General features: G+C 40.6%; 1 protein-coding gene across 2 annotated transcripts in view; it reads right to left on the bottom strand.

The window, feature by feature from the left end:
- The window catches only part of GRID2 (glutamate ionotropic receptor delta type subunit 2), a 1,941,594-nt gene that overhangs the window by 402,451 nt on the left and 1,516,881 nt on the right, over positions 1–22,262 (bottom strand). For both annotated transcript variants that reach the window (XM_077277244.1, XM_077277251.1), the window contains exon 11: positions 7,646–7,958. In XM_077277244.1, coding sequence (XP_077133359.1) covers positions 7,646–7,958 — 313 coding nt within the window. The remainder of the gene's footprint in view (positions 1–7,645; positions 7,959–22,262) is intronic.

The raw sequence follows: 22,262 nt of genomic DNA, 5'->3' as shown, positions 1-22,262 counted from the left end.
GGAGAAGCTAATCTGAGGGAAGTGTGATTGCACCTTTAGGACGTCTACTACTGGGGTGGAGTGATGCCCTGATTATCTCATGCACACCAGTCTAACTGCCATTGCAAATGTGACAAGAATGCAGGAAGAACATGCAGCCAGAAGTAAGTTACTCATAGCAACTATGGAAACACATCTGCTAACACAACTCAAACATGATGAAGTCTAGTGAGACTGGGGCATAGAGGCCATCCAGGGATTTGACATGCTGTTAGGGCTAGCGGAACGCACCGAGTATAGATAGGTAGCTACAAGGTGCATTCGCAGCCCGGGGTCCACCTTGCAGAGATATCTACTGCAAATTAATGGCGGATAACCTCTGAGCTCACACGTGGGTTAAGCTTCACCCCGTATGAACTGGAAGCGATCTCTGTTGACTCAGAGTCACGCTGTACACAAACTATTACCCTAACTAGGGTTGTGGTTGCTCTGGAACTCTTCTGTGCTAACCGCACACAAGAAGGAACCAGATGCTAAGCCAAAGCTAATTGCCCCCACTGACGCTAGCTGCCTGCCTGAGTGTACAGCCCCAAAGCTACAGCCTCACACCACATATGTAAAGAGTGGTATAGTATCCACTGGCATAAGCCAAACACATTTGATACTAACGCATGGCCGTGCGGCCATGCAAACCTTTTATAGTTGCAGCTCTACAGGACCTTTCTGGTGGACCAACAGGAGCTGCAACAGGGCCTGAGCATGTGACCCCCAACCTCCAATGAGAGGTCCTCCCGTGGGCATGCTCAGTGCGTGAAAAGCAGAACTTAGTCCCAGAAAATCCTGCTCGCCGCTGACCAGTGTTGGCTACAAGGGCAGGGCCTGGAAAGGCAGCAGTAACCATTCGCACAGTATCAGGCTGAGCCAGACGCTGGGACCGATGTCTCCACTGAGCAGGTTCCACTGTGGCTGGAGGAGAATGGGAGACTGCAGCAGAGGTGGTTCGAGATTCCCCCTGTGCAGCAGCGGGAGCTCCACACCTAACACATGTGCTTCTCATATGCACCAGGTTCTCTGCCTGTGATTTTGGGACTGTTTTATCATCTGTACATGCTTCCTTTTTACCATGTATTGTTGACATCCTGCTAGATTTGCTCAAAGTAAAAGTTAACCTGTTCCACCATTCACTGGACTCCTGACCATCCTTGACTCTCGTGTCCTCTCTTTGCAACTAGATCATGTGGAATGTCGCCACATCACATTTTAGAGGACAGTGTGTCTCTGAAGTGCCAGGCGTCGAGCATGATTATTGTTGACCATGTACCAGTAAGAATAGGATCTGACCCATGCCCGGCCTGGAGTGTCCTGCCCTGCTCTTCAGAGTGTTGCACCAATATAGAGACTGTAAAGTACTTTTAAGCTCTATGTGAGTTTACTTAAAGCATTTATGGAGTATTTTATTTCACTACAGTGTGATAAACCTCAAGTCCTAGGAATTTGCTTCCAGAGGGTTTTTCCAAGCTAATAATTAATCATATATTCATATATACATACCTATATACAAGGGCGTAACTACCAAGGTCGCAGCAGTCACGACTGCAATGGGGCCCAGGGGGTCATGGGCCCAGCAGGTCAGAGGCATGCAGACACCAGTAAAAAGTTAAAATCTGTTGCTGTGCAGACCTGCCCTCCACCTGACCTACTGGGCACACACATCAGCTCAGCAGCCAACACCTGAACTGTTAGAAAGCAAGAGTTGAAGGACCTGTGGTGACATCATCATTATCATAGGTCATTCACCATTTATCAGCTCTGCCTCCTGATCACATGATGATGACATCACCACATGTCCTTCAGCTCTAAGCAGCAGCTCTATCCTGGTTGTGTGCAGCTCGTGTTCCTGCTATTCCGGTGAGATGTGGAGTCAGATGGGGCAGATTGTGGAGTCAGATAGGGCAGAATGGCAGCTGGGTGCCATTTTGCTGAACAGGAGAAGACAAAAGGTACTCACTAGTTTTCAGCTGTCCCTGCTTGTCATAATGTTGTGAAAACATTACTACTGCATGCAGAAACTTCTGAGGCTGTGTCATGCTAAGAAGTCCCATAGAAAAGTAAAACCGACAGACATGTGGTGTGCAATGGTGAAAAGAAGAGCCACATAGGACCAGATGTGAGCAGAGGGAGTGGCACATAAGATTTAGTTGCTTTTTTCACTTCTCCCTTTTTTGTTCTCTGGGGTCTGAAGAGACTCCAGAGAATAATAAGGAAAATTCAGTTCACATAGTATAACTTTGTGGAATATCAATTTTTTAGGTAAAATCAATGCGTTTTGGCAATTTTAAACCTTATTAGATCCGCTCAGCTCTAGTTACAATGCATCAATCGACTATACATATTAAATCTCTCGTGAGTTTTAAGACTAAGCTTAGCAGACAGTAAATGATACAGTAGACATACAGATGATTGGTAGATAGAGATAGCTAGATGGATGGATGGATGGATGGGTGGATGGATGGATAGATAGATAGATATGGGATATATAGATAGACAGATAGATGGATAGATAGATAACTAGATAGATAGATATGGGATAGATAGGTGGATAGATAGGTAGATAGATAGATAGATAATAGATATGAGACAGATTGATAGATAATAGATAGAGATAGCGATATGAGATAGATTGACATATAGATGATAGAGAGAGATATAAGATAGACAGATAGATTGATTGATAGATACTGTAAATAGATAGGTAGATTGATAGATAGATAATAGATAGATATATGAGATATATAGATAGCTAGATATTGGATAGATAGATGGATAGAATAAGGTAAAATCATAATATTTGACTATATAATATCTTATTTCTAAAGGGTAAGCAAGGCTTTTTGGACTGTCTTCATTTAAAAAAGCTATTGACGATGATATTCTGCAAAACACAAGTCTTACAAGTCTCAGGCAAGTAAAAACTCAGGAAAAAAAATTGCAATTACATTGTGTGTCTGTCACTTACAATTATCCTACTATTCCCATGTGGTCTTGGCTCAGTAAACAGTAGAGATTTAGCAAATAAAGTTTGTGTTATGTTTAAACTGAAAGTGAAATATTAGATGACAATACTAATGAAAGTATTTCAATACCGCACTGATATTTGGTAGCCTAATGGGACTTTCTGATTAGATCTCCTCACTATACTGCATAGTTCTCCGAGTAGTTGTCCTATTTCATTTTCTGTTGTTTTATTATCCCTCATACTGATGTGTCATATTTCAGATTATAAGCCTGCTGTTATCTTTTCTCATATCAGATAAACATGCAGGGAAAACGAAAAGAAGAAACAATTATGTTAGTACTGGAATTCCAAGAAAACACCTTCAGGCTGTGTGCACACATAGCAGATTTTTTGCATTTTTTTTGCGGTTTTTCGCTATAAAAACGCTATAAAACCGCGAAAAAAACGCTAACATTAAGCATCCTATGTAACAGAATGCAATCCGCATTTTTTGTGCACATGCTGCATTTTTTTCCTGAGCGGAATCGCAATCCAGAAAAAAACGCAGCATGTTCATTAAAATTGCGGAATCGCGGCGATTCTGCACACATAGGAGTGCATTGATCTGCTTACTTCCCGCACAAGGCTGTGCACACCATGCGGGAAGTAAGCAGATCAAGTGCGGTTGGTACCCAGGGTGGAGGAGAGGAGGAGAGGAGACTCTCCTCCACGGACTGGGCACCATATAAGTGGTAAAAAAAAAGAATTAAAATAAAAAATAGCGATATACTCACCCTCTGGCGGCCCGACCTTCTCAGCGGCTTCCGAGGTGTGTGTGAAGGACCTGCGATGATGTCGCGGTCACATGACCCATGGTCACGTGACCGCTACGTCAATGGAAGGTCCTGAACACACAGCATTAGGAACGGAAGCCGCTGAGGTGAGTATAACCTTTTTTTTTTTTTTTTTTTATTATTTTTAACATTCTATCTTTTACTATAGATGCTGCATAGGCTGCATCTATAGTAATAAGTTGGTCACACTTGTCAAACACTATGTTTGACAAGTGTGACCAACCTGTCAAACAGTTTTCCAAGCGATGCTACAGATCGCTTGGAAAACGCTAGCATTCTGCAAGCTAATTATGCTTGCAAAACGCTAGTTTTCTGCGGGTATATGCATGCAAATTCTGCATGCGATATACCCACGGCAGGAGGCGCAGAATTCTGCTACGTGTGAACTCAGCCTCAAGCTACAAACAGAGAAGGTTTAGCTATTATAAATCCACTGACATGAAGGCTGAAGAAATCTTTCACAGATACATACATCTGTACATTGTATATCTTCATATATGCTTACCTTGTAATGTCTTCACATCCTGTTCCATCCAGATGTGTCCGGATCCCAGAATTCCAAGCGGCGGAAATTCACTGACCTCCATATTGGGACACCCAAGCGATAGGTATCTCAATATGGAGACTGTTGGTGGTACCAGCCTCCTGCGCAGTACCACCAGTGGAACACCGTCGCACCACACACACACACGATATACGCCGTACGCATCACATACACGCAAAGAAAGCACACAGGGGTGAGAGAGACAGAGCACAGGGGGAGACAGCACATGAGGGGAGAACACATGGAGTAGACAGGTCAAAGAAGAGAGGACAGAATAGAGAAGTCAGCACATGGGGAAAAAAGAGAGTAGATAGGTGGGTGAGAACATGGGGGGAGAGAGTCTCAACTCTGCAAAGCCTGCCCCCATTGTGACATTACCGCCCATCGCATCGGGCCTCCATCAAGTGATAAACATAATTAAAGGGACACTGTCACCTGAATTTGGAGGGAACAATCTTCAGCCTTAGGGGCGGGGTTTTCGGGTGTTTGATTCACCCTTTCCTTACCTGCTGGCGGCATGCTGGCTGCAATATTGGATTGAAGTTCATTCTCTGTCCTCCGTAGTACATGCCTGCACAAGGCAATCTTGCCTTACGCAGGCGTGTACTATGGAGGACAGAGAATGAACTTCAATCCAATATTGCAGCCAGCATGCAGCCAGCGGGTAAGGAAAGGGTGAATCAAACACCCGAAAACCCCGCCCCTAAGGCTGAAGATTGTTCCTTCCAAATTCAGGTGACAGAGTCCCTTTAAATAAGTACATTAGTGTAATTTCCTAATAGAACAATACCAAAGGGTACACTCATAGCTAAAATGATAAACAGGGGAACATTATAAAGAAATTACTACCTGGTTTGTACTGACTGAAAATGATCATGTGATTCTGCACAGGACTCCATTTCTTTGCCAGACTCAGATAAATTACACATTTTTGGACTTTACTCTTTCACTGGACTCAAAAACAATATAACCGATCTCTGGACCAGGCAACAATCTCTTTCCCAAATACTTATGTTGGTGAGAAATTGTGATTGTGTGAGTTGAATTTCAACTTTCCCAATCATTTACTCCAACTGGAGATAAGCTACATTTGAAGATGACAGGCAGCTTCTTCTTTCCTTCTTCACATTATGAACACATGCATACACTGCCAATCCAAGTATGCATTTGCAATAGCTGTCTGTGAACTATAGTACAGCTGACAACATTTTAAGGTGCAGAACCAACTTAATAAGAGTCCAATCAGTTGGAGAACAATGACCCCAAGAACTCTCATTAGGCTAACTCCACATTTCCCACAAGCTATGATGTACAGTAAAATTGAATATTTTCTAACTTTGATGAGAACAGGTGCAAACCAATCCTATTCTTGGGAACCAGTGACATAGTTACATAGTTACATAGTTACATAGTTACATAGTTATTAAGGTTGAAGGAAGACTGTAAGTCCATCTAGTTCAACCCATAGCCTAACCTAACATGCCCTAACATGTTGATCCAGGGGAAGGCAAAAAAAACCCATGTGGCAAAGAGTAACTCCACCATGGGGAAAAAAAATTCCTTCCCGACTCCACATACGGCAATCAGACTAGTTCCCTGGATCAACGCCTTATCAAGGAATCTAGTGTATATACCCTGTAACATTATACTTTTCCAGAAAGGTATCCAGTCCCCTCTTAAATTTAATTAATGAATCACTCATTACAACATCATACGGCAGAGAGTTCCATAGTCTCACTGCTCTTACAGTAAAGAATCCGCGTCTGTTATTATGCTTAAACCTTTTTTCCTCCAGACGTAGAGGATGCCCCCTTGTCCCTGTCTCAGGTCTATGATTAAAAAGATCACCAGAAAGGTCTTTGTACTGTCCCCTCATATATTTATACATTGTAATAAGATCACCCCTTAGTCTTCGTTTTTCCAAACTAAATAGCCCCAAGTGTAATAACCTATCTTGGTATTGCAGACCCCCCAGTCCTCTAATAACCTTGGTCGCTCTTCTCTGCACCCGCTCCAGTTCAGCTATGTCTTTCTTATACGCCGGAGACCAGAACTGTGCACAGTATTCTAAGTGTGGTCGAACTAGTGACTTGTATAGAGGTAAAATTATGTTCTCCTCATGAGCATCTATGCCTCTTTTAATACATCCCATTATTTTATTTGCCTTTGTAGCAGCTGCCTGACACTGGCCACTGAATATGAGTTTGTCATCCACCCATACACCAGTGACAGCAGAACAAGTGAATGTTGGGTAAAAAGGTTCTGACTGTATATTTTTTTATTTTCTTTACAGTATTATGGAAATTGTCTTCTTGCATGTGCTGCTCTTCTAAGCTTCAAATATCAGTTCAGGGATTTACTTTTCTGCACCCAAATGAACCTAAGAAGCCTTAATCTGAAGATGGTCTCATCTTGGCTTTCTTTTAATATAATGCTCTGGGAAAAATTAAGAGACCACCACATCAAAACCCTGTCATGGGCAGTCCAATCTCCAGACCTGAACCCCATTGAAAACCTCTGGAATGTAATCAAGAGGATGATGGATAGTCACAAGCCCTCAAACAAAGAAGAACTGCTTAAATTGTTGCACCAGAAGCAGTGTGATAGACTGGTGGAAAACATGGCAAGACGCATGAAAACTGTAATTAAAAACCATGGTTATTCCACAAAATATTGATTTCTGAACTCTTCCTGAGATAAAACATTAGTATTGTTGTTTCTAAATGATTATGAACTTTTTCTTTTTTTTTTAATTGACCATTTCTCCTTTTCAGAAAAAAATACAAAATTTATTACTTGGAAATTCAGAGACATGTTGTCAGAAGTTTATAGACTAAAAGAGTAATTTACATTTTACTCAAAAATATACCTATAAAGAGAAAAATCAGACAAACCGAACATTTTGCAGTGATCTCTTAATTTTTGCCAGAGCTGTATATTCATTACTATTTTGTGGGGTTCTGCCCCATGCTAATAATCAGGCATGGCTAAAAATATTCTCTGTAGAAAAGAGAACATAAGCCTATTGTGAGGCATTGCAAACAATTTAAAAATGCAAGATTTCAGATATCTTAGTATAAATGTGAAAAATAGGAAAGGTCAAGCCACCAGACATTTTAGCTTTAAAAAAAAGTGTTTAATATTCAGCAATAGATCATTTCAGTTTTCCTTTAAACAATGGAAGGTCTCTTCATTGTAATTCTGGCTCAAAATAAACTAGGCTAGATTAAAACAGACTTTAACATATTTCATATTAAAATAAATTAAATGTACCTTGTTGAACAAAGGATCCATAGACAAACCACATCGAGTTGTACAGTGTTGTAGAAGTCATAGAACCCATCTGCAGGCGTGGAGGATTAAGCCAGTTTAACAGGTAGACCAGGAGACCTACCAACAGAACAGTCCCAGCAATACAGGCCCAAAGAGATAGGTCAAATGGTGCCAAGCAGGCAAACATGTCCACTGTTCTTTCAGCTTTTTTCAACAGAACTCCCACAGAGTAATCCATATAGCGTGTTGTAAAGTCTACTACATTCTCTCGGTCGGGAGTGATAGTCAAGGCAGAAATCCCTACGTCAGCTCTCTAAAAAAAATAAATCAGAATAAATATTAAAACATTTGTTCTCACAACTAAACATACTCCAGCAATAAACAGTATAAATACATGTTATAAAAATATAGATCAGTACAACCAGTAGATACCACGCTTAAGGATGCATAAATGGATAACATAAAGTACGAGAATGGAATAAGACCCCCCTGTGGATCCTCAGTGCCAAAAAACCTCCCTGAACTGATGAAATCACACCGCCCCAGCACAACCTGCCACGAGTAGCACAGCCAATCTATCACTTTATAAGGTGCCGATAGCTTGAGGCTTACCTTGAGTGAGGCTGCTACAGTTCAATGCGGGCCCGTGCTGGATGTATATATATATACCGGATGGGTGAACACCGGTTCACATCCATTTATGCATCCTTAAGCGCGGTATCTACTGGTTGTACTGATCTATATTGATATACAGGGGGGCATTACCCTGATTGATCCCAGCAGCTGAGGACTGCCATTTTTTGGGTGAGCGCCAGTGTTTGTTTTGTATTCTAATGTTATAAAAATATTTCAGAATTTGTTAATTTGAAACATTAAATTAACTTTAAGTGAAACTATTACTGAATATAGCGTAACTATAAAAGAATGATGCAAACCACATTCAAAGTTGCATTTGTCCCAGAATAATTTTACTTTATCTGATTTGGGATCACCGAATGGGAAATGAGTAGTATTGAGTAAACTATACAGATTGAAAAATCAACACAGTACTTTACTGACTGCCAGGGCTGCAGAAATACACTTTTTATCTACCTGTATTTAAAAGGACTCTGATAGAATCATGTTACCCCAAGCAACATAAATCAGAGCCCGGCTGTAGTGTCTCAGAGAAGACATAGCTTGAAAACTTGGTCGGGGACTAAAGGGAAAGAGATGACTAGTACGGCATCATCTACTCTAGTTGATTGGCAGGTCTTTTCTATACATGTGCATAGGCTTTTCAAACTATGATTATTCTGAAACCCCCAAGCATTTTAGAGTAAAACATGGCACTTGGCACAACCAATTTGTTATCCATTGTTTTGGCTGCATGAATCTAATTTTAAGATTTTAAGAATTTTACTGTGAGCACTTTCAAATACCAAGGGGACAGTACTTAAAGGTATTGTTTCATTAGAGAATACTTTTCCCAAAATGTGTTCAGCCAGGCAATTCCTCTGCAGTAGGGAAAATGTAAGATTACCTGGTAACCATTTGGATAAATTCCCATGCATGAAATGTAAAGACACTTTGAGCCCACCTGAAGGGTGGCCCTTATGCAGCTGTGAATAAAATGCTAAAGACCATAGCACTCCTTAGCTGGAGTGAAGAAACTGTTTTTATTCTTTCAGCATGTCACATTTAAGGATACCAAACTTTACAAGATGGACCAGGTTTTGGTCATCCAGCATCTTGATCACATCCTGTTAAGAGCAGAGTGATGGACACTCAGTTGAGAAGCTGGCAGTTTAATACAATTTTCTTCACTGGAACAAAGGAGAGCGATATTTTTTCGACATTATTTTCTAGATATTGGATATCCACCATATCACTGAACACCTATCCACCGAGATTGCCACCCATAACTTTTCTATTTTATCTTGTACAGCAGGGGACCTCCTTTCCATGATGCCCTAATAAAGTATCAGGACCAATCTAGTCTTCATTGAACAACCACTTCAGAGTTTGAAATGAAATATGTTTTTTGTTCAAACCAAAATTATACTTTTATTTAATCCATCAGGAACGGCTCTAAAAGATGCCAATATTTGGCTAACTTTATATCTGTGTACAGGCTAAGCAAAGCCTTAAGCTGGACATAAAACATTTCAAAGCTATTGACAGAAACAAACATTTAGCTGACACTCAGCATTCTTTTTCAACTTAATCAAACACTGGAACAATTAGCTATGATGAGCATTTCTGTATTCCCTATAAGAGAGAAGCTGATAGTATAATTTTTAGCAGCTAATCAACGTTCAGAACAAAAACATCATGTGATTGAATTCCAACTGTCTAATCCTTATGTCCCTCAGCAAAATTTGTAGGAGGACAGCTTATGGTAGGCTTCTATTGTCAAAATTGGTGGGATCAGCTGACTTTTATCTAATATGTAGTGGTGGGCCTTTATTATGTGTTTATGGTTTGTTTCAATTATCTTGTCTATGTACTCTGACAATGTTTATGATTTGGGATTTCTTGTTCCGCTACTGGTTTTGAAAAAATTGAACTATTTGTGTTTACATTATGAACTTGTAATAATACTCACATGGTACACAAGTGAGGCTTTAAAATCTAGAAAGCTTTAATTGCCAAATATTGAGCAATTGCACTTACACACAATTTGTGGATTTTAAGATCAGGTTTGGGTTTAAGACTAGCATATGAGGTTACAGTCAGCGATTGAAAGACTTCCCATCACTGAGCTGAACCACCCTCTTGACTGCTAAACCCAAATTAAAGAGAAATATAATAAATAACATAATAACAGGTTATAATGAAGCTTTTCCCCCAAACCTTTAGTATATAGCAATCTGTTTAGTTTCTACCCCATAACATTGATGTAAATACTTTTATACCCAACAAAGACAAAGTATTCTTGGAGTGATAGCTTCATTGGCTAACATCCAGGAAGCACAACGACAACTCTTGGATAGAAAATACTATACTCCACTTCAGGAAGATCCCACCAAAAAATGCACCGTGAAACGAACACATATCATCAATGGGCTTGATTCTACATTATGCTCACTACTGGAACTAATACCAGACAATCCCCAAAAGTCCCAATTATATTTTCTGGACACGACCATGTACATCAAGGACACCATAAAAACTTCAATTTACCATAAGCCCACAGGACATCCGGCATATCTCAGATGGAACAGCTTTCATCCAAGACACACAAAAAAATCCATCAACTACAGTCATGCTCTGAGGTACATTCAAATCGGTTCGGACAGTAAGAACAGAAAACTACACCAGCTATCACTGAGGAATACATTCCTACAGCAAGGATACCATCCACTGGTAATTAGTGTTGAGCATTCCGATACTGCAAATATCGGGTATCGCCGATATTCGCTGTATCGGAATTCCGATACCGAGTTCTGATATTTTTGCGATATCGGATACCGGAATCGGAAGTTCCCATAGGGCAATAATGCACTATAATGGAGTGTGGGTGGTGCGTGGGCGGAGACTGTGTGTCTCTGTGTGGGCGGGGTCTGTGCGGGACCGTATGGGGGTCTGTGCGTGCCTGCCGGGGCTCTGTGCAGCCTCTCGGGGGTCTGTGCGGCCTGCCGGTGGTCTGTGTGGCCTGCTGGGGGATCTGTGCGGCCTGCCGGGGGGTCTATGCGGCCTGCCGGGGGTCTGTGTGGCCTGACGGGGGTCTATGCTGCCTCTCCAGGGTCTGTGTGGCCTGCGGGGGGGTCTGTGTGGGCCTGCCGGGGGTCTGTATGGGCCTCTCTGGGGTCTGTGCGGGCTGCCGAGGGGTCTTTGTGTCTGTGCAGGCATCGTCCAATGGGACTACAAGTCCCGGCAGACAATGCTTGCTACAATGACAGTGATTGACACATTAGCCAATGATGGGACAGTAGTAGTCCCATCTTCCGGCTAATGTGTTGAATGTAAAAAAAAATACTACATACATACTACATACATGCTACATACATGCTACATACTACATACATACTACATACATGCTACATGCATGCTACACACATACTACATACATGCTACATAAATGCTACATACATGCAACACACATACTACATGCTACATACATACCTACTACATACATACTACATGCTACATACATGCTACATACATGCTACATACAAACTACATACATGCTACATACATACTACATACTGTACATGCTACATACATGCTACATACATACATACTACATACATACATACATACAACATACATACTACATACATACTGCATACATAAATACTACATACATACATACAACATGCATACTACATACATACATACATACTACATACATATATGCTACATACAACATACATACTACATACATACATACTACATGCATACTACATACATACTGCCTACATACAATACATACTACATACATACTACACACATACTGCATACATTACATACATACTACATACATACCATACATACTACATACATACTACATACATGCATACTACATACATACATACATACTACATACATACTACATGCATATTACATACATACATACATACTACATACATACTAGATACAATACATTCATACATTACATACAATACATACATATAGACATACAGTACATTAAACATAGATTACATACTCACCATTACTTGTCATTTTGTTCCCCGAAGCCTGTGTCATCTGTAAAAAAAAATTAAAATAACAAACAACCAATATACTCCCTGTCCGCAGAAATCCACGAGTGTCCCACGGCGATCTCCCATGGAGAACGGCAGCATCAGCTGATGCAACCGCTATCCAGGGGCTCCAGGAACACAATGACGGGAGGAAGGTATCCTTCTGCATTGTATTCCTGCTGTAAAAAAAAAAGTCCCTAGTCTCACTTTATGCCATTGCTGTGTGAGAAATTTTCCCACGCAGCAATTGCCATAAAGTGAGACTCACAGGTTACTATAGTTCAGTGATGCACTGCAGGAGCCATTGTCTCCTGTCAGTGTGTCACTGAAGGTCCTATAGAGTAGTGACATCACCAGATGTCACTGTTCTATAGGGGAGATCGTCGTGGGACACTCGTTATTAATTGGACTACGGCGGACAGGTAGTATACGGTTTATTATTTTACGTTTTTTGCAGGTGCTGAAGTATGGTAAGTATGGTGAAATGAAGAATATTAAAATACTTTTTTCCTAATATGTGTGTTTTATTAACCCTTTACCAGTATTGGATTAATAATGGATAGGTGTCTTATTGACGCCTCTCCGTTATTAACCTGGCTTAATGTCACCTTACGATAGCAAGGTGACATTAACCCCTTATTACCCCATATCCCACCGCTACACGGGAGTGAGAAGAGAGGGGCTAAGTGCCGTAATTGGCACATCTCACAGATGCACCATTTCCGGGGCGGCTGTGGACTGGTATTTGTAGCCCGGGGGGGCCAATATCCATGGCCCCTCTCTAGGCTATGAATATCAGCCCAGAGCGGTCTGCCTACCCTTTCTGGCTATAAAATATAGGGGGACCCCATGTCATTTTTTGGGGGGTCCCCTATTTTAATAGCCAGTAAAGGCTACGCAGACAGCTGTGGGCTGATATTCATAGCAGGCTACAAATATTGGCCCCCGGCCGTCGGCTTTCCTCCTCTGGCGCAGAAAATTGTGCGGTAGCCCATGCTGTTTTTTTTTTTCTTTTTAATTCAATGCTCATTAAGGCCTCTTTCATACTTGTGTCAGTACGGGTCCATCGCTATGCGTCGGGCCGACGTACCGACGTACGTTGTAAAATTTGTGCACGACGTGTGCAGCAGATGCAGTTTTTCATCGCATCCGCTGCCCATTCTGGGGCAGAGTTAATCTTTTTTACAGATGACACTGGCTTCACGGAACAAAATGACAAGTAAAGGTGAGTATGTAATCTATTTTTAATGTACTGTATGTCTATATGTATGTAATGTATGAATGTATTGTATGTAGTATGTATGTATGTAGTATGTATGTAGTATGTATGGATGTAGTATGTATGTATGTAGTATGCATGTAGTATGTATGTAGTATGTATGGATGTAGTATGTATGTAGTATGTATGTACTGTATATATGTAGTATGTATGTAGTATGTAGTATGTATGTAGTATATATGTATGTAGTATGTATGTATTTAGTATACACATATGCACATAGCCCTGGCAGGCAGCACAGAGCCCCGGCAGGCCTACACAGAGCCCCAGCAGCCCTCCCATAGCCCCAGCAGGCAGCACAGATCCTCGGCAGGCCTGCACAGAGCCCTGAGATGCCCATACAGATCCCCAGCAGGCCCGCACTGACCCTGCTCGCACACGCAAACACGCACAGTGTCCACACACGCACCGCTCACACTTTTTCCCCCTCCGGAACAGGATGTAGAAGCACAGAAAGGGCTTATTTACATTCTGATATTTGTGTCCCATTGACTTGCATTGGTATCGGGTATCGGTATCGGCGATATCCAATATTTTTTGGATATCGGCCGATCCAATCTGATACCGATACTTCTGGATATCGGAAGGTATCGCTCAACACTACTGGTAATTGATGAACAGATCCACAGAGCTACAAGGAACCCAGGAAGAAACCTCCTGGATTACAGACTGAAGGAGGTCAACAACAGGGTGCCTCTTGTGGTCACATACAACACCCACATAAGCATCCTAAGGAAAATTGGTGCTGAGCTCCAATCCATATTCTACAAAGACCACAAACAGGAAGAAATGTTCCCAGAACTACCACTTCTCTCCTCACATGTCCATGTAAAAATTCATAAAATTAAAAATTTTACCCACATATTGCCCAGAAATACAGTCGGTATAGCAAACACAAATCAGGACTATAAGGTCATGGATTTCTTTTCATGTACTACCTCCAATGTGGTTCACATGATACAATGTTCAAGGTTCCCTGCAGGTATCTTTATTGAGGAAATCTTGCAAAAATTACAAACTAGGATGAATCTACACAGACACACAATCAGGAATGAACTGGACAGGATTGTGGGAAAACATTTCTCTGGACCTGGACACTGTATGACAAATTTAAAAGTCTTAATACTGAAAGGTAATTTTAATGACGACAGAGAGAGAAAAAATTGAGGATTCAAACTGATAAAAATGTTCAATTCTTTGACACCAGGACTCAATTTAACACCTGGATTTATGACTCACTACATGGATACAATTCACAACTCCACCAGATGGACTCCAGAAAACTAAGAATATTCCCACTGCCTCTCCATTTGTAACAACAGGCCTAATTTGATTTCCTTGGCTTGTCTTTAGGAGGCATCACACCTCCCACCTCATGAACAAATATTCTGCTGTAATATCTCTTCAATTTGTGCTTTTGTCTTATAACATCATTTGTAGTTCTGCCTGAAGAAGGAGCCTCTGTGCTCTGAAAGCTTGCAAACATAATTTTTTCTGGTTTGCCAATAAAGGTATCACTCGGAGAGTACTTTTGTCATCATTGACATGAAAGTATTTACATCAATTTTTCAGGGTAACACAGTACCACAATATAATTTGTTACTGTACATCACGCTCCATAACATGAAACCCATAGATTGCTTGGCATATCCAAGCTCACACTTTTCATTTAATAAATCAGGTTATCGCTCTCATATGCATTAGCAATATATCGCCTTTTTGTTATCGAAGAGCTTGTCCACTTCCAATAGAGCATTTATCAAGGGCAACACAAACTTTACAGAAAGCCTGCCAAGTATTTTAAAGTAATTAATCTACGTTACTGAGCTTTGGTTCAGTGCTTTGCATTGTAGTGTGAAAACAGGCTCCTGGAGAGAAGAAATGAGCCACTGTCTAATTGGACTGTAGGTGGGAATGGTCATTCACAGCATGTTCATGTAAATGTGGTCATTAGTAGTCATGAAGCACAAATGTTGAGTACATATATATAGTATTTAAATAAAGTTCTTATCACATTTGCATCACATGCATACAACATCACATATAAATTGTGCTCAAATTATCAGTACATCTCCTCCACTGACTAATGGATACTACTACAATATATCTTATCCAGTGCAATTAACTGTAAAAAACAATGAAATGTGCTGCACTAGATGCTAAATAACGTAAAAGTGGTTGTCTCCTTTCAGAAAACTGCATGCCAAGTACTGAGTTCGTTATAAAGTAATAAACTGAATATTACTTGTCCTCAAAGGGTCGAACAACTGTTCTTCGCCACTTCCTGATATCTGTTGGGTGCAGTAGTGATGTCACACAATGCTGCAGCCAATCTCTGTGCCCTGCAGTTCTGCCTGCACAGATGACATGCATGAGTCACTGAACTCAGTGACTGGCTGCAGCGCTGTGGACTTAACATCACCACTGCAGCCAAAATATTAAGACTGGGTAGCTAGTTTTGGACACAGGGAGGGTAAAATACTTGGTTAAATGTAAGCATAGAATTCTAGAATGTGCCTTATATCATCTAACTGTAATTTACTTTTGTATGGAATATATAAGATCAGCTGCAACTTTAGACTCCAGGCAAACATTATGTACAGAGTCACAAAGGGCTACCATTTATATGCCTAATGATTATGATGTACTTCCATATGCCTCTAGATTCCCACAGAGGCATCCATCTGCTGGAGCACATATCTATGTCACCCAATATTACAAGACCTGGATTAAGATTAATACTTATCTATTGACAAGATAGGTAATAGGCGTTGGATTGGAGGGGGTCTGGCTGCTAAGTACTGTATTTGACTATCTTTAGTCCCACAGAGAGTGAATAGAGTAGAATTGAGCATGCTTGACTGTTACTGCATTCAACTGGTGTCTCAATACCCCCACACTCATGATTGGTGGATGTCGGTGGTATATCTTGAAGCCTGTGGGACCCAATGTAAAATTTTGAACAGTACCCCAGTAATAGTCTTTTCATATGGGGCAAAGGGGCCTTTGGGCCCCCATAGTCTCCAGTGCCCAGTGTACACTGATCAATCACTCATCACCTATTCTGTTTGAGGATAGCTCAAACATGTTGATTTGCGCCAACTACTTGCAATTCACACAATCATAGTCAATATATGCTCAAGTACATTTCTTTTTCTTTGTGCTACTGATTTTTCCAGAAGGAGTGCCATGTTTGACCACAGACTGTGTCTGCAATGGCAGCTAAGGTTAATTTATGGTATGTATAAATGCAGGTAAAACTTTTGTGCTTTAGTTGCCAATGCTTTTCTCAGGACAATAAGCATAATAGCTATTATATAGAATGTAGCACTATACCATTTTAAAATTTGAAGACAATGAATTACTGCAGCATGAAATCTATTTAATCATGAATACTGTACAAAATGTAGTCCGAATCGCAGCATGGATTTAACTCATATTTTGGTTGCCATTGTATTTGTAAAAAAAGTATATGAATGAGGAACAAAGATTTGCTTGAAAACTATTAGCACAAGCCTTAATGAAATTCATCTTAAAAGCCGTAGATCCCCATTGTTAACATGGGGATGTCTTTAAAATTACCACCATGTCTGACAATGTTTCTGTAATGCTGTCAGTACAATTAATTTTCAAAAGTGGTAATTTCCCAATCAAATTAAAAATCAAGAACATGAAAGTGGGGGAGTGTGGTGGAAGTGGGAGTGAAGTTTCCTATTCTATTGGTTGATGGGGGTCCAGTTTAATGTTTTCCAGTGGAATTCTCCAAAATAGCTGTCCAGGAAATTTCATGATGGGTAGAAAAAAGCATTATAAAAAAATAGTGTCCTGTTTAGCAATATGAAAATGTTACTATAACTTCACATATCACCTGACATTTCAGTTGAGATACTTGGAACATTTATTTTGTGTTTTGAAACCAATGAAGACATTATGATTAGTGTTGAGCATTCCGATACTGCAAATATCGGGTATCGGCCGATATTTGCTGTATCGGAATTCCGATACCGAGTTCCGATATTTTTGTGATATCGGAAATCGGAATCGGAAGTTCCCAGTGTGTGGTTCCCAGGGTCTGGAGGAGAGGAGACTCTCCTTCAGGCCCTGGGATCCATATTCATTAGTGTTGAGCGATACCTTCCGATACTTGAAAGTATCGGTATCGGATAGTATCGGCCGATACCCGAAAAATATCGGATATCGCCGATACCCGATACCAATACAAGTCAATGGGACTCAAGTATCGGAAGGTATCCTGGATGGTTCCCAGGGTCTGAAGGAGAGGAAACTCTCCTTCAGGCCCTGGGATCCATATTCATGTAAAAAATAAAGAATTAAAATAAAAAAATATGGATATACTCACCCGTCCGGCGGCCCCTGGACCTTACCGCTGTTAACCGGCAGCCTCCGTTCCTAAGAATGAGGAGTTTAGGACCTTAGATGACGTTGCGGCTGACGTTGCGGCTTGTGATTGGTCGCGTGACTGCTCATGTGACCGCTCACGCGACCAATCACAAGCCGCGACGTCATCGCAGGCTGCCGGTTAACAGCAGTAAGGTCCAGGGGCCGCCGGACGGGTGAGTATATCCATATTTTTTATTTTAATTCTTTATTTTTTACATGAATATGGATCCCAGGGCCTGAAGGAGAGTCTCCTCTCCTCCAGACCCTGGGAACCATACACTGGGAACTTCCGATTCCGATTTCCGATATCACAAAAATATCGGAACTCGGTATCGGAATTCCGATACCGCAAGTATCGGCCGATACCCGATACTTGCGGTATCGGAATGCTCAACACTAATATTCATGTAAAAAATAAAGAATAAAAATAAAAAATATGGATATACTCACCCCTCCGGTGGACCCTTAGTGGTGTAACCGGCAGCCTCCGTTCCTAAGAATGCAGTGAGTGTAGGACCTGCAATGACGTCGCGGCTTGTGATTGGTCGCGTGAGCGGTCACATGAGCGGTCACATGACATGATTTTGTCAATATTTTCCCATGTTTGATTTCCAAATAAAATGCAGCATTTTATTGTGCCAGCAAAGTGAATGTGATTTCTGAAATCTCACGCTTTTTTTCACTTGCAGATTTGAATCAGTCTCAAATCTGCAGCATATCAATTATTTCAGCATTTTTGCAGCATTTTTCACCAAGCTGAATGAATGAGTAAAAACACAATAAAAATGCTTCAAAAGTACTCACAAAAATGTGGCAAAAGGTGCATTTTCTTTTTATTAGCTACCAAGATACAAGTTCTTGATGCAAACATATCGGCATCAAATGCATGTTGTCTGCAGATACCCTTTTCCCTTGGGTAATACCTTACTTAGAGGCGGTTTGACACCTCTCCTTCACACAGCTTACATGATTTGAGTAGTCATCATGTGACTGTTCATATGTGATTTGCATACATACAAGCATGTGATGACTTGCTGCTTCATTGACAGAAGAATGGAGAAGCTATTCGCCATGTGACTGTAAGTATGAAATTAGCATGTGAGTGGTCATGTTGTGATGACTGATGGAACTAGCAAGTAGAGTAGAATCCTGAAAATGAGTATATTACATGCTGTTAGGATTGGGCATGCAACAGTGAAATATACCTATATATTTATATAATTAATAATTATTTGTTAAAATAGGGATGTAGTAACCCTTAACTTGACAGACAGCGCAATGCTTTATTAATTTTAGTAATCTATCACAATATTTGGCAAGTTATGAGTTATCACGTGTCATGTGTACAGCACCAGAACCACAGCAGTACAGAAATGCATCACCAGAACCCTCAGCAGTATGGAAATGCATCACCAGAATCAACATCAGTTCATGAATAAAGCACCAGAACATCATCAATACATGAATACAGCACCAAGCTTAGTGTGAAAATTGTAATGTCAAGTCAGCTACATGTCTACATGTACAATTATATTGCATTAACCTACAGCTCTTTGTATGTCCTTATCAATGGAAAGGATATACTTGGATTTGTGATTCTCAGCTACCATTAGGCTGTGGTCCATACAGGAACCACAGTATTGATAAATCTCAGTTATTATTACAAATAAATATTTACAATGCCGAGAAAAATGGTAACAATGCTTTGAACTTTTGAATTTCAGGCTCCTATATGACCACACACTACTACTTCATATGTGAGACTACCATCATTTTATAGACAATTATCTTGGCTATATCATACATAAATTTGTCTTGCGACTTGTTCATCATGTAATTAGTTGTGCAGATTCTTGTCACATCACTGCATTGTTACTGTTTTGTTTCTAAAAATCTAAATTTTAATTTTTATTATTTTGTCAGTATTTTGTAAATCCTCCTTTGGCTTTCAACACTGCCTGAATCCTTCTGGGCATGCTCTTGATCAGATTCATGTATGTTTTGACCGAAATCTAATCTCAAGTCTCTTCTAAATGTTTCCAAGGTTGGTGCATACTGGTCGATTCACTTGGGTATGTATACAGTTTCTTCTTCAACTCCGCCAACAAGTGTTCGACTGGGTTAAAGTCTGGGAACTGGGGGTCATTGAGCCAGTTCTTAACCAATCTTGATGTATACTTTGTGTCATTGTCCTGCTGGAACACTATTGTCGATTTCATACTCATAGTATTCGAATGCACGAAGTAACTCGTCTTGTAGGATACTCACATATAGCTCAGCATTGAGATCACTATAGATCCTGGTCAACTATCCAAAGCCTTTGGCTGTGAAATAGCCCCATATCATCAGGCTTCTTCCACTGAACTTGACAGTTCCTTTAATTTCTCAATCCATTAACCCCTTTTTCCTTTCCTTCTTCCAAATCCATTTGCACCAATCATAGCCTAGTCTATAGACTTTTTTCTCATTGCTCCAAATCACCTATTTCCAATATGGTGCTGTCCACTTTTTGTACTTTCTTTCAAACGTGAGCAGACACTTCTTATGAAGATACAGAAGTCGAGACTTTTCCACTTTTTTTAGGCCACAATTCCAGACTTGTGTAATGTGCGTCGCATGGTGCTTGCATCGACATCTGTGATCTCACTATTACGAACCATATGAGCCACCTCCACTGTCTAGAGATGATAGATCATGTGATGAGCCAACATGTTGACTCCGATATTTTGCCTGGACATCCAACTCTTGGTTTTTGAATTGATGGACGGACTTAATTTTGTTTTCTTCCAGCTGTCATGGCACTTACATGATGAAGTTTGATAATTTTCTTGGTTAACAGACCACTCTCAATGAGCTGGATTATGCTGTTTCTTTTTTTCTTGAGAAACCTTGATTGTTGCTCCTCAATTCGACCCAGTGACCTTTCACTTTGTGAATCAACCTAATAACACACTGAACAATTAGGGAATGTGAGAACATGTTGTAATACTTTTGTAGTTTACAGGAAGAAAAAGGCTTTCCCACAAGAGGAGCAAAACAGTAACAATATAGTGACAAGAAAAGAATCTGCTTTAGTAATCATATGCTAAATTGCACCAATAGATCATCTCAATAATATGTACCAGAAAAAGCGATATCTAACATTCTCACCAAATTTCACGCTTAGAAAACTGGTTAAAACAATGTAAACTTTATTTGTACTAATAACAGCATCAATAAAAACACATAAAATAATACATTTATAAATAGGGGAAAAGGATCAAGTACAGGAAAGAACCAGCAGGTATGGCTGAAAAGGTGGCTAGATTAACATCCGATACAACCCAGGGTAGTGTTAGTTAGTATCACAAACAGAATGTATCAATAAACAAGCTCTAAACACATTGGGTAGTTTTTTTATATATATATATATATATATATATATATATATATATATATATATATATATATATATACACTCACCGGCCACTTTATTAGGTACACCATGCTAGTAACGGGTTGGACCCCCTTTTGCCTTCAGAACTGCCTCAATTCTTCGTGGCATAGATTCAACAAGGTGCTGGAAGCATTCCTCAGAGATTTTGGTCCATATTGACATGATGGCATCACACAGTTGCCGCAGATTTCTCGGCTGCACATCCCAAAGATGCTCCATACAAGGCAGGATGGATCCATGCTTTCATGTTGTTTACGCCAAATTCTGACCCTACCATCCGAATGTCGCAGCAGAAATCGAGACTCATCAGACCAAGCAACGTTTTTCCAATCTTCTACTGTCCAATTTTGATGAGCTTGTACAAATTGTAGCCTCAGTTTCCTGTTCTTAGCTGAAAGGAGTGGTACCCGGTGTGGTCTTCTGCTGCTGTAGCCCATCTGCCTCAAAGTTCGACGCACTGTGCGTTCAGAGATGCTCTTAGGCCTACCTTGGTTGTAACGGGTGGCGATTTGAGTCACTGTTGCCTTTCTATCAGCTCGAACCAGTCTGCCCATTCTCCTCTGACCTCTGGCATCAACAAGGCATTTCCGCCCACAGAACTGCCGCTCACTGGATTTTTTTTCTTTTTCGGACCATTCTCTGTAAACCCTAGAGATGGTTGTGCGTGAAAATCCCAGTAGATCAGCAGTTTCTGAAATACTCAGACCAGCCCTTCTGGCACCAACAACCATGCCACGTTCAAAGGCACTCAAATCACCTTTCTTCCCCATACTGATGCTCGGTTTGAACTGCAGGAGATTGTCTTGACCATGT

Source organism: Ranitomeya variabilis, chromosome 1 (genome assembly GCF_051348905.1).
Source record: "Ranitomeya variabilis isolate aRanVar5 chromosome 1, aRanVar5.hap1, whole genome shotgun sequence".
Lineage (NCBI taxonomy): Eukaryota > Metazoa > Chordata > Amphibia > Anura > Dendrobatidae > Ranitomeya > Ranitomeya variabilis.
The sequence above is the reverse complement of the archived record's forward strand: the minus strand, read 5'-3'. Positions and strand labels throughout refer to the sequence as shown.